Source organism: Salvelinus namaycush, chromosome 11, assembly GCF_016432855.1.
Source record: "Salvelinus namaycush isolate Seneca chromosome 11, SaNama_1.0, whole genome shotgun sequence".
Lineage (NCBI taxonomy): Eukaryota > Metazoa > Chordata > Actinopteri > Salmoniformes > Salmonidae > Salvelinus > Salvelinus namaycush.
Window position 1 is genome coordinate 8501520 of NC_052317.1, and position 14541 is coordinate 8516060.

The following is a 14541-nucleotide window of genomic DNA, read 5'->3' on the forward strand; positions in this document are numbered from 1 at the left end:
AACTCAAGGGGTCTGAATAGTTTCCGAAGACACTCTAGGAAGCTACATGGGCTTTTTAAGGGGCATCACTGCCAAGTACCCTGACACTACAGACAGACAGGTCATGTGCACCGGTGAAAAACATAAGTGTGTGGTATCGTTAAGCATGGTCAGGGCATGTGAGAGGCAGTACAGGGAGAGAGTTGAACTCCTGTGAGGCGCTCTTGAGATCTAACTGAGGATTATTACCTCAGCTTTTATGTAATACACTGAACATTGACAATTCATAACCAGGTTCATGACCGTCTTTGTTAGCCATTTGAGCTAAAACCTAGCCGCTACTTGGGGAGCTAACACAAGTCTTGTCAGGCAAGGTAACTCATCACTATTGTATTAGGCAAAGACTCTGAACCTTAGGACCTAGTGTAGTGCGAAAAGAAATACAAATTTACATAAATAGAATTTGACAACTTGGCATTTCATATGAGTGCATGGAAATGATTCAACCCTGGGAAATATGTTAACCCCTACACTACATGGCCAAAAGTACGTGGACACCTGCTTGTCAAACATCTCATTCCAAAATCATGTTCATTAATATGGAGTTGTTCTCCCCTTTGCTGCCATAACAGCCTCCACTCTTCTGGGAAGGTTTCCACAAGATGTTGGAACATTGCTGCAGGGACTTGCTTCCATTCAGCCACAAGAGCATTAGTGAGGTCGGGCACTGATGTTGGGATGATTAGGCCTGGCTCGCAGTCGGTGTTCCAATTCATCCCAAAGGTGTTTGATGGGGCTGAGGTCAGGGGTCTGTGCAGGCAGATCAAGTTCTTCTACACTGATCTCGACAAACCATATCTGTACTGACCTCACTTTGTTCATGGGAGCATTTTCATGCTGAAACAGGAAAGGGCCTTCCCCAAACTGTTGCCACAAAGCTGGAAGCACAGAATCATCTAGAATGTCCTCGTTTGCTGTAGCGTTAACTGGACTTAAGGGGCCTAGACCGAACCATGAAAAACAGCCCCAGACCATTATTTCTCCACCAAACTTTACAGTTGGCAATATGCATTCAGCCAGGTGTTCTCCTGGCATCCTCCAAACCCAGATTTGTCTGTCAGACTGCCAGATGGTGAAGCATGATTCATGGTGATCTTAGGCTTAGGCTGCTCATGGAAACTAATTTCATGAAGCTCCCGATGAACAGTTCTCGTGCTGACGTTGCTTCCACAGGCAGTTTGGAACTCTGTAGTGAGAAAAAAAATACAAAAAATAAACACAATGTTCAGAAGCCCATTGACCCGAGCCTACCCCCTAACTAGAGATCTTGTCGTAGCATGTGAGAGTGCGATCAAGGATAATGCCCCTGAAACCCCCTCTAGAACAGCGCCCTTGCTGCATCCGATGAAAAGACGTTGCAACAGAGCAGAGTATGTGAGCAGAGTTGAGCAGTCAGAAATCCCGCTCATCGCTCATGGAGCAGTTGCGCACCGCTCCACTAAAAACAGCTCCTAGCTCAAAGGAAAAAAAACTACTGCTCCTAATTCACTCCATTCATTAAAATCCCAATTTTAAAAATCCCAATTTAACCAACACCCATCTATTTTTGTGACTACTTACCATTTGGTTTTGAAGTATTGAAACCAAACCAAATGATTTGAATGAAAAGTATTTCATTAAACAACAGGAAAAGGTGACTGTAAGAAGCGCTCATAATTTTAAATATGTCGTAATAAACAGCATATAAATAGCATATGAACACTATACGTCAGGAGCCAGACAGCCAGATAGCCTAAGATGGCACAAAAATGAATTATTTAGGCTAAATAATTTCAAGTCTATAGCCAAAAAATAAATACATTGTGAAACATTTGCAAGTGTGACACTAGGCTGGCAGTGACATTAAGCACTCAGCAATTTAACATTTCATGTATTAAATCCTTATAGTCTATAAATTGCACATATAGGCTGTGACTTACTTAGAATTAAATACAAATTAAACAAAAAATGCCTTATTAGGCTTATTAGTGACTTTGAATTCATTTTTAGAAACATCTGTGGCTTCAGGCTCATGCGATGGTGCCTGGAGAGCAGGCCAGCAGAGGATAATACCCTCTCAGCACTTCCAGAGCCACTGCTAAACACCCTTTGAGCAAATTTTGCCAGGCTGGGCAGGGATGCTTGGCTGTTTTTTTTATTTTTCTGTAGGTAGACCTAACGGATCTTTAGGTAAGATAACCCTCTCAAAACAGAAAGCTCCTTGAAAGAGGTAATATGCCAGGCCTATTGGGCCAAAATCAATGATGGCCTATTGTATAGATAATAGAACGAAAATTTACGAAACTTTTAAGAGATCTGTTTTTTTTTGTTTATAAATACTTTGCTACAATAACACACTTAGCTAGCTACCCACCTCGTTTCTTTCTGTTAGCATGTGCAATTGGTAAGTACACCATCATGCTTTCGGGATACCTGTCTTTTCAGATTCCACAATGATTATTTAGGTGTGGACACTACATCACCCCATTCCCTCATCTTTGTAAGTCACCTTGATTTAGCACCTGTGTGTTTTATCAGTTTCCTTATGAAAATATTTAGCGAACTCCATGAAAGTAGCTAAAGGAAGGGGGGTATAGCAGCACACAAGTAGACTACTAATGCATGATGCCCTGAGCTGGTGAAGTGAGTGCTACTGGAGCGGGCAAGAAGGCCAAAGCTCCAGCCTTCGGGAAACTCGCTCCCCACTCCAGTCAAATTAGGTACCCTCCACTCCTCGCTCTGCTCCGCTCAAATACTCTGCCTGAGAGTAGGTGACAGTAAGACTGGACAAGAATCAGCAATACAGTGATCATGATCAAGTTTATGTAAAGTACCATTTAGCACAGAAATGGTCACATTATTAAACCGGTCAAAGGGAAAAAGGAATCCCCATCCTTAATGTCCAACCATAAAATCAAGAGATGTACAGTCGCAGATACGAGTTTTGAGTGTTGTGGAGATTGAAGCTACAGAATATAGGAAACAGCAGCAGAGCAGTGAATCATGTTTTGTGTGTTATCAATGTCAGCGACCAATACGATTGAATGGAACAAACCCAACAGGTGCCAGGTGCACTGTGTGAGGATGATGCCTTTCAGGATTTGGAGTGGAGCTACCATATTATTTAAAGATGTGAAATGCTATAATTAGATGTTTTGATTAGACAGCAGTTTAAAAGCAGGTCAACTCTTGACATAACATGAGCCTTGGAAATGAAAAGGCATTAGAGGTATGGGAGATATGAAAATAGATATTCAATATTTAATTCATACTAGACAATTATGGTAACAAGGAAACAACACATGATTTGACTAATCACAGCTTTAACTCATATGCTCAAGAACGTAAAATGGAACACCTTTTGGGTAAGGATCAATCAAATCTTTATCAAAATGTCAAAAGCCATAACTACACCCTAATCAGGTGTTGTAACATCTCCCAAGAACGAGGAAGAGAGAGACAGAGAAAAATAATGAAGGGAAAAGACATGGAGTAAAGGAGAGAGGGATAGGATAAGGTTGGTAAAGGGAGAAGGTGGGCTGAGGAAACAGAGAGAAAAAAGTTGTGACAGTGGTCCACGTGTGCCAGATTGCCTAACATCCAAACGATTTGAAAATTATACTTTGCAAATAGCCCTGACGACTACTTTAAGTCTCTAGCTTCATGAAAACATCAAATATAACACGATTCAGGCCACTATAAAAGTGAAATACAGTGCTATTGACCCTAACTCAGAGCTTTAAAGGCCTAGTGTTATCAAAAATGTGATTTCCTGTGTTTTGTATACATGTCTGCACTATGAAGTTGGAATAATACTGTGAAATAGTGAAAATTATGATAATGCCATTTTAGTGTAAAAAGCTGTTTAAAAAGACTGCCTGAAATTTCAGCCTGATTTGGTGGGATGGCGTATTGGTCTGCCCGGTGACATCACCACGTGGTAAATTGATTAATAGACCAATAAGAAAGAGTTCCAAACCTCTATCAATAACGGCTAGTTTTCAGTTTTCCCCTACCCACTCAGACCACTCACAGATAGTCCTAGCAAAATTCTTGCTTGAGAAATTACTCTTTGCTAAGAAGCTATTTGTTTCTTTTTGTCCATTTTATTTGAAAAACAGTCACAGTAAGGTATTTAATTGTTACCCAGAAATGATTTGATATTGAGATAAAAATGGGTTGCATTGGAGCCCAAGCCTAGCTAAATAAAATGGTAGGCCACAACAGTTTTAGGTACTAGCGCATTGAAATATAATCATTGAGCAATTAAAAACCAAACACTTTAATAATCAAATCCCTGTTTGAGAGCTCATATTGTAATTAATACATACGTTATGTGATTAGTTCTACTGTATGTAATTTACAGCATACCGATTGGTCCATTCGGCCATGTTTTGTAAGTCATAACATTGTCAGACCCCCACTTAGTGACTCAGCACAAAGTGACTCAGTGACTCAGCACAAAAAGACAAGCCAAAGACTGTTGACTGTCAGAACTGTAGGACATGTACTGTAAGTGCTATCCAAAGAAATAACTAGGCAAACCTCTTGGAGGAACATTAAGGTATAAACACTTGAAGAAGAACATGGGTAAGCACATTACATTATATTACCATGAGCATATTACACAATGAGCAGTCATGCTCTTATAGGAAAATATAATGTTCACCAAAAAATAATAATCCCACAGTTATCAGTTTCTTCGCACATGATCAAGTACCAGCTCCTCTTTTGTCCTCAAGACATGGAAAGCCTTTGAGAATGCAATGTGGTACTTGGGCAAGCATCGAGCCCCCACCAGCCAACCCTTCAGTGCAGCCTTTGTCCACGCATGGCTCAGTCAGGTTTCGTGTTCCAGGCATGTGCATCATGCGTGGCATGGGCCAGGAGAGGGGTGCCACCAGGCCTCCTCACTGAGTTTTGCTGTCTCCTAGCTTCTCTGGTTCCACATCAAGTTCAGTCAGACAGCAGTACAACATGATCTGGGTGTATTTGGTGACCCAGGCTGGCAAGGAGAGGGGAGAGAGACAGAGAGAAATGTAAACAAGAGGTCAGGCAGAGTTTGTTGGAAAAGCCAAAATACATTTTGATATATGTGGTTTCTTTAATGTGATACACCAGACTACTAAGTCACATTGGGGCTTGATAAGCAAAGCTCAGGGACAGAGTGTGACATTGTGGACTGATAAACATGGCATTTCCCTGAACCACATTTAATGATATACTCCTAGTCCCCAGATCCAGAGCCAAAAACAAACCACTGAGTCTAAAAACAGTCTAATCAAATTACACTCAGAGGACTTGTTGTTCACTGGTCAACATGGATAGGATGCACAACAATCAATTTGTAACAGACAGAGCTGTGGTTGCTACAGTGCTGATAACCTTCTGAAACCCCCAAAAGGAGTAATTTATCCTTCCTGTCACCATCAATAGTAAATACACTGTGTACAAAACATTAAGGACACCTACTCTTTCCATGACATAGACTGACCAGGTGAATCCAGGTGATGAAAGCTATAATCCCTTGTTGATGTCACCTGTTAAATCCACTTCAATCAGTGTAGATGAAGGGGAGGAAGCAGGTTAAAGAAGGATTTCTAAGCTTGAGACAATTGAGACATGGACTGTGTATGTGTGCCATTCAGAGGGTGAATAGGCAAGATAAAATATTTAAGTGCCTTTGAACGGGGTATGGTAGTAGGTGCCAGATGCTGCAGGGTTTTTCACGCTCAACAGTTTGTATCAAGAATGGTCCACCACCCAAAAGACATCCAGCCAACTTGACACAACTGTTGGAAGCATTGGAGTCAACATCGGCCAGCATCCCTGTGGAACGCTTCCGACACCTTGTAGAGTCCATGCCCCGAGGTATTGAGGCTGTTCTGAGAGGAAAAAGGGATGCAACTCAATATTAGGAAGGTGTTCCTAATATTTTGTACACTCACTGTATATCTGTCTCTTGCCTACAGTGGCACTCTTTGTTAATCAGCCACCCAATAAACTCAGGCGTTCCTACAGACTTCCAACTTAGCACCCTTTACTAAGATGCTTCAAAAAGATACCCCATCTTTAGATTTTTCGGTCACACTTTCAACTTTTCATTCTTAAACATATGAATCCGCAACACATGAAAATGTGTGGACACGCCATTCTGCTACACACAAATTGAAATCATATTTGTTCAGACATGAAATGGCAGAATTAGAATTCAAGATCGCAAAACTTCCAAGACAGTTACTTTCTAGCTATAATGCATATGAATCTGTTAGTAATTTTCTGCAAAAATGGGGGACGGTTTGACAAACTCCTGGACTAAAAAGCACGTTCAAAAAAACATTTCCATTTAGCATGCTTTCAAGTCCTGAAGTAGTCTTAAAATGGCTCTGGGAAACGAGTCCTGTGTCTGTGTGTCTACAGCTCTGATCCTTACCATTTAGTCTGGATATAAACTTGGGCCTCCTGTCTTCAGGCAGGTATATGGCCACGTAGTAGACAGGCACTCCAGACAGGGCGATGCCGATCCCTATGAGGGAGTTAATGGTATCGCCGTACAGAGGGACGATGACCAGGAACAGACTGCACAGGCAGTAAACGAAGGGAAAGAACAGGGAGAGCTGTGGAGAGGAGCCAGTGGTTAGCCAGGATACAGCAGGTCAAGCTATGGTGATGATACACAACTATGCAGATGCAAGTTTACTCATCCATTGGCATCCCTCTCTCTCGTCTGTATGTGTGTGAGCGAGTGAGACAAGCCAATCAAACACACAGACTCAAATTCAGACACCAATCTTTCTAACATTACCTTAACAGGTCTGTGTCTGTCTGGCTGAGTGAAGCGCAGGTAGATGAGGCCGGCCACAGACAGGCCCACGTAGAGCCAGTAGCTGAAGCTGAAGTAGTTGATGAGCTGGAACACGTCCTCCACGCACAGAAAGATCAAGCCCATCAACCCCTGCAAGAACACACAACCCAGGGATGAGTGACATTCCACTATGGGTCTGATCTGAATGCACCATAGACTAGTGTTTCTCAAAAGATAGATCACAGATTCCTTTTGGGTTGCTTTAGATGGGCCATGGCCCGCACTTGTGACCTGAGAGATATACTATACAGTAAGTTATCAAAAAGAGAGCATTATGCTCTATGGAGATGTGATGTCACTCACGTTGAATATGAGGGCGGGGACAGGTGTGTAGCGCTCCGCCTGGATCATACTTAGACTGTTTGGAAGGTGTCCCTCTCTCGCCCCCACGAAAAACAACCTGGACAGGGCATTCAGCGGCCACAATGGAATGTTTCAGCGCTTCGGACGTAAAACTTGATTTTAATATCTGAGGTGGTCTAACCACAGGTTGATTGTAGGACATTCAAATATCTCAGATAACGTCCATTGCCAGTCATTGAAGGGATAAAGCTCTGGCTTTCAATGACCACTAACTAGTTCAATACGTTTTCACTATCATGCTACATGCTCCAATTATGCTAGCTGGGTGATTGTTGACATTGGTTGCTGAATAACCATCTAACAAACTTAAAAACGTTTTGATGAAACAGCAACACCTTAGATGCATGTAAAAAAATAAAGAAAGCTAAAGCTTCAAAAAGTGAACTATCCCTTTAAACTTCAGAAAAATGTGGTCAGTACCTGGAGGCAGCGATGATGGAGGCGTTGAGTCCTCCATAGCAGGACATGGCCACGGAAATGGGAATGATCCATTTGAACGGTCCCAGTACCGCATTTCCAAAAGTCTGTGGGATTAGATGAAATGGGTTCAGTAAAATACACTGAACAAAAATAAACACATGTAAAATGTTGCTTCCATGTTTCATGAGCTGAAATAAAAATTCCCAGAAATGTCCATATGCACAAAAAGATTATTCCTCTCAAATTTTGTGCAAATTTTTTACATCCCTGTTACGGAGCATTTCTAATTTGACAATATAATCCATCCATCTGACAGGTGTGGCACATCAATAAACTGATTAAGCAGCATGATCATTACACAGGTGCACCTTGTGCTGGGGACAATAAAAGGTAACTCTAAAATGTTCGGTTTTGTCACACAACACAATGCTTTGGCGCGTGCAATTGGTATGGCAATTGGTATGGTGACTGCAGGAATGTCCACCAGAGCTGTTGCCAGAAAATTGAATGTTCATTTCTCTACCATAAGCCGCATCCAACCAATGTTCCCTCTATGCTTGGTCTTAAAGGGGCAGTGTTGTATTTTGAGACAGGCTTGAATAATCTAAGTAGCCAATAAGCAGAGGGTAGCATAATTTGTCTGATTCTCTGGAATAATGGTATGGGAATAATAATGCATTTTATTTTGTAAAGCCTACTTGACCACTGTCTGAAACTGTAACTTAAAGCGGGTACAACCTTAGTGTTCACAGTAAACGCACGCTGGAAGTTGCACAGAATTTTCACAACGTTCAAGTTTGCACCCAGCAGACCTCTCGTTTTAGAGATTTCAGCAGTACGTCCAACAGGCCTCACAACCGCAGGCCACGTGTATGGCGTCGTGTGGGCGAGCAATTTGCTGATGTCAACGTTGTGAACAGAGTGCTCCATGGTGGCGTTGGGGTTATTGTATGGGCAGGCATAAGCTACGGACAACGAACACAATGGCTTTTAATCAATGGCAATTTGAATGCACAGAGATACCGTGATGAGATCCTGAGACCCATTTTTTTTAAAGGTATTTGTGACCAACAGATGCATATCTGTATTCCCAGTCATGTGAAATCAAAAGATTAGGGCCTAATGAATTAATTTCAATTGACTGATATTTTTGAAAATGTTGCATGTTGCATTTATATCTTTGTTCAGTAAATTATCAAAGGTATATAATTATTATATTTAAAATTCCCCCTTAGAATTCACAGTGCTATCACTTATGTTGCATGCAACAACGTGTCTTCTAGTAAAATACCTACATTTCCTGAAGTTATTCAAATGGTCATCTTAGTGTATCTGTTATATTGTACTATAGTACTGTCTAACAACACAGAACACGGACACAGAGACAGGTCACATGATCTTAACAGCCCCATATTTGACCCTATTTTTAGCATGTGGGTCAGGGGGTTCTCACCACGGCGACAGCGTCACTGGCTAGTAGAGAGGGCATGTCCAGAGCCACGTAATAGGCCACATTGGTCAGCAGGTAGATGATGGTCACAATGGGCATGGAGATGGCAATGGCCAGAGGCAGGTTCCTATAGCAATTAAAGAGGTCAATAGGTCAGCGAAACAAATCCATCATTTTAATTTAGTGGATGAGGCCATTTTCAATACTTCTTATACACAAATATTTATTTAAAAATGTTTGGAAAAACTGGTGATTGTTTGTTACCAAAAGAATCTATCATCAATAAGAAAATATCCATCACCATTATAAAAGGTTCCCTGAACAACATTTTTCGGACTCTTGTACAATAGACCCAAGTATAAATAAACCCAATGCTCTTTAACATTTGTCTCTATTCAAGACCTTGTCCTTTCTTCGCCACCATGCCAAATTAGGCCTTGAGCATGGCTCCCATTTTACCCCTGGTGCGTAATCATCGTATCACCATCCAAATATACAGTCCAATCATGAATGGTGATGTTGTCTTTGCTCTAAGGGCAGAAAGTGTTGGGTGAAGGGGGCATGGCTGATTGGGGATGACACTACTGACGCAGCTACTCTGAATATGGGCTGAACTCGAATTAAACCAGGCACGAGTACAGTGATACACAGTACAGTCTGAAATATGTTTGCGTTTATAATGGGCGAAGGCTATGAGAGTGGAAGAGGAGATGTATCCTTTGTTGGGTGTATAACGCCTGCTAACAAATCCACCACTCTCTGGGCTAAGACAGATCTGATCAACAAAAAAAATATGAATAAAAATCATGCATGTATAATGCCTTGTAAGACTTGCCATCAGAATGTATGGCCCCTTTATAAAATAATGTGAAAATGGGGAGATTACCTCTCTGGGTTCTGGATCTCCTCTGTGACAAAGTTGAGTGTGTCCCAGCCAGAGTAGGAGAACAGAGCAGAGTAGAGGGCCAGAGCTATAGGGCCAGGCTCTGTGGAGGAACCCTCAAACGGATTCTGAAAGTTCTGGGTTTCTCCTACAGGCAGGAGGGTGAAATAGGGAGACGAGGCAGAGAGAAAGAGAAATGTAGCATTAATCCCTTCTATTGCATATCTTTTTTCCCCCTTGTCACTCTGAACATTCAAAGGGGTAATCTGAGATTGGTGATTCATTTTTGGGATTTTTTAATTAACGATATACAATATGCCCAGTGATTCCTTATATACAGTATCTTCTAAATGCCTCATGAGCTTAGTTCAAAAATATAAAGCTAATTTTACTCCATTGTTTGTAAATACTATAATTGTAAACAAACACTTAAATAGCCTCAAAAGTATACTTTTGATATCATGGATAGTCAGTCCTCGTAACCAGAGCTTTGTCTATGAATTTGAGCGTGGTTACATTTATTCAGCCTCATCCCTCAGTTTTTACCAAAAATGTGGCTGGGTGTATGCTTTGCTGTTGTGTTTGTACTGCAGATTTCCCCTTTAAAGGGATGTTACTCATCTTTTTGTCAAATTCCCTAGGGTATCGTTTCGGAGAATGTAGCAATGCTAGTGAAAAGGGATCGTTTCTGATAGCAATGCATTCAAAAGCATGGGGAAAGGGCTCTCCCTTCCACAAAAAGTGGTGCCCTCCCTCACTTTCCCCGTGCTTTAAAATGGCTGCTAACAGAAACAGCCATTCCGCTAGCAGTGCTAGCTATAATGTTAGCCAGATTATAGTGGACGTTGCTAAATAACAAGCTAGCAAACAATTTTAAAAACGGCATGGAGGAAGTCTACAATCAGCAAAAAAAGAAAAGTGAATCCTCCGGCCATATCCCAATCTCTCCTACCTTTGGCTATCTTCATGATACCTATAATGATGATGAGGATGAGTGACATGAGCTTGGCGTAGGTGAACAGATCCTGGACCATGGTTCCCCACTTAACATAGGCACAGTTTACAAAGATAAGCATGCCTGGCGAAGAGAGGGAGAGAGGGGTGGGGGGGTGAGAGAGATTATATTTTGTAGGAAACAGATGCAAAGTAGAGGAGAAAAAAAGGACAAAGCAGAAGAAAAGTAGAACATTGTTTTTTTGTAATATCAGTGTGCTCCTGAGTTACCCCTTCCAAATCCCAAAATAGTTGATCTCTCTGTCACAGAACAATCTGTACTGTTTGTGTAACTGAAACTAATGGTAACTGAAGCAGAGGGAAAGGCAAGCACCTCACATCCCTTCACTGCCATGAAACTGATGGAACGGAGATGGTACACTACTGGCAGATAAAAAATAATGGCATGTTTAACGGAATGTGTGTGTCTCTCTCACTCCATAATGATGAGTCAAACGTGTGTGTGTGTGTGTGTGTGTGCACGTGTGCTTGCGAGGAGAAACCAAACTTCAGTCAAACCAATCTAGGGCCCAGAGTTTTCCTAATTATGTGTCCTGACCAGGAGAGAACCATTAAATGGGGCCTGTTTTACACAGACAAGCACTGTAGTTACTAGGTTAATGAACCACAGACACAGATCGTAGCTGATTCATGCTGGCTGTCAGCCTCTCTTGCATTAGTGGCAGATGTCTCTGGGCTGAGGGAAACTCTAGTCTGGACAGTGTGGCTGAATCATGGCATTGCTGCTCTCTAACCTAAATACCAGCTCAGTGCCAGTTTCAGATGGCCAAGAGGAGCCGCACAAAGCAAAGTGAGTGCAGGGCAATTTTAATTCTCTGACTGGGCATTCAGTTGAGGATGTGTTTGCGTGACTAAAGAGCGTGGTTTATCTGAATATGGCCCTTATTCCAGTAAAGCCACATACAGTAGTACCATTACACACAAAAAATTTACTTTCCAAAACACCCTTCATTCCAAAAATAGAGCAAAGTCAATTCTATTCTTCACAACCACATGTTTAGACAGACATGAATAGACACACCTCTACCAGAAGCCTCTCAAAGAACAATTCTGGAAATGTTTTGAGTCTTTCCCTAAAATAGTCATTGTTACTAGACCCTAGTTATCCCCAATATAAATTGATAAAACCCAAAGAGACAATTTCTGGGACACGGACAAATAGCTTTTTAGTCCAGGACTAGGTTAAATCTTTGTCTGGGAAACTGGTCCATAAAGTCTTCATTTGTAACTTAATGTTAGTGGTAAAAACAAACAGAGGCAGGTCCCTTACAGATGCAGGCGGCAGCAATGAGGCGGATGGCGTCGTAGGGGGGCTGGCAGGTGGGGTACCACGCCTCCACTAGATAGTTGGCGAAGGTCAGCGAGATGACCGCCTGGCTGGCCGGCTCAATGAGCAGGATGGACGTCCACAGCCTGATAAAAGCTAGGAAACCGCCAAACGACTCCAGGATGTAGGCGTAACTAGCGCCCGATTTGGTGATCGTGGTTCCCAGCTCTGCATAGCACAGTGCTCCGAAAACGGAAAAGATGCCGCCGAGAGCCCAGATAACTAGCGATAGCCCGTAGGAGCCGCTGTGCATGAGGACGCCTTTGGGCGAGACAAAGATTCCAGAGCCAATCATGTTGCCCACGATGAGGCAGATGCCATTGGGGAGGGAAATCTCGCGCTTCATTTGCATCTTTTCTTCGCCGCCATTCGGTGTCTTTAGGTCGTCGCTGGACTCGGCCTGCGAGCTGGGGCATAGCGATCGCGACATGGCAGCCAGCTTCTCTCTCATTCTGCCTTAATGAGGAGCTGAGGAAAACAGGAGGTTAAAGGTCAAGTTAATCAAATGTATTCCGATTAAAATATTTGACAGTGCCCACCCTCAGTTAATTCCAAAACCAATTACATTTAAAAAACTGTGCCAATCTTTCACTTTAGTTTTGTTCGATTTTGGGGTGAAGTATCTCTTTAAGTTTGGATTGGCCTCCCTGATACTAAAACCGAAACAATTCTCCTGCCATGTCCTCTAAAGGAGAGCCAGAGCACCTGCTCTCTTAGACTTTCAGCAGGGTCAAATATACATTCTATGCAATTGTAATTGTACAAATGGACACAATGTTCTGGTCACAAGTAAGTCTCCTCTACCATGGTCGTCTACACAATGAGTTCAAGTCACGGGTAGAAAACAAAATCGAGAAACCCAATGATCTAGTGATAAAAGATAGTAACAAATATATACATTTACTGCACCACCTACCTGTTGTCTACAAGAGAACAAGGGTCACAACAGAGAATCAGGGATTTTCCTCTTCTAAGGCTGAATGCTCAAACGTCGACCAGTCATATCCCCACAAGATGAGTTTCCTGACTCAAAGATAACTGGAGGAGCTCACACAGTTGAGAGGTAGCAACAGGACAGTCAGTGTTGCAATCCCAGTGCAACGGCTGTTTTTCCAGCGATGACGCCCTCTCTCCTGCTATTTCGGGAGAATGTCTGTACTCCGAAAGAGAGCCCACCCCCACTCTTCTTGCCCTGAGGGAGTCCAGATAGACGTGGGATGCAGTTCACTGGGCCGAGTAAAACCAAACCAAAATGTTTACGTGGATATTATTGTGGAGTCAAGTCCCATCATTGATCCCACTCAAGTGTCCTTGAATTACTTTGTAGCTGCACATTCCTGTACTGTAAAGACTAGGCCGAGACTTGAATGATGAAATCTATCACAGTTTGGCCCCCGACCATTTAGTTTTCGCAACATGGCAGTCCCAAACAAACACGGCCTCTAATATAAGGGAAACATTATACATTGACTGTACACAGGAAGTCATGATACCATGTCTGAACAGTAGTATGGTGGGGTAATGAAGGAAAGAGGCATACAGTAGAACCATAGGCTGGTTCTGGAAGGTCTTATAAGATGACACACTTGATATTCTATTTTCTTGTATGACTGACTACATAGGGCAGCGTTTCCCAAACTCGGTTCTCGGGACCCCAAGGGGTGCACGTTTTGGTTTTTGCCTTAACACTACACAGCTTGTTGTGCCACCTTGAGCTGCAATGACTCCAACTCTGTTTTAGTGTTTAGAAATACAGTATACGCACTCTGTGTATCTAGTCCCCCCCCCCCCATTTTAAGGGCTAATAAGTATTTGTACAAATTCACTTATAGTGTTTTAAATGTAGTCAAAAGTTTATTTGGTCCCATATTCCTAGGACACTAGGAACTTGTTGGGTGCATTTGTTTTGGTTGTGTTGCGGATTATGATGTGACCAATAGAAATGAATAGTAAGTAATGTATTGGATAATCATGAATGATGAGTGAGAAAGTTACAGAGGAACAATGATCATACCCCCTCCCCCCAAAAAATGCTAACCTCCCATGTTATTGGTAATGGTGAGAGGTTAGCATTTGGGGGGGGGGGGCTATGGTCTTTGTTCCTCTGTAACTTTCTCACTCAGCATTATTGACGATTCATGTTTATCCATATGCATCCATATGAAAGTTGCTACACATAGGATTTCTTTGAATTTTTGCAT

At 42.2% G+C, this 14541-nt stretch overlaps 1 protein-coding gene across 1 annotated transcript; it reads right to left on the reverse strand.

The window, feature by feature from the left end:
- Positions 1-4123: 4123 nt before the first annotated feature.
- On the reverse strand, positions 4124-14335 carry LOC120055761 (Y+L amino acid transporter 2-like). The gene is made up of 10 exons (XM_039003709.1): positions 13257-14335; positions 12284-12808; positions 10952-11077; positions 10003-10147; positions 9120-9243; positions 7667-7770; positions 7187-7283; positions 6824-6973; positions 6452-6635; positions 4124-5023 (listed from the first exon to the last, which is right to left on the reverse strand). The coding sequence occupies exons 2-10, from the start codon at positions 12789-12791 to the stop codon at positions 4929-4931; spliced, it is 1533 nt and encodes a 510-aa protein (XP_038859637.1). The 5' UTR covers positions 12792-12808; positions 13257-14335; the 3' UTR covers positions 4124-4928.
- Between the last annotated feature and the right edge of the window lie 206 nt (positions 14336-14541).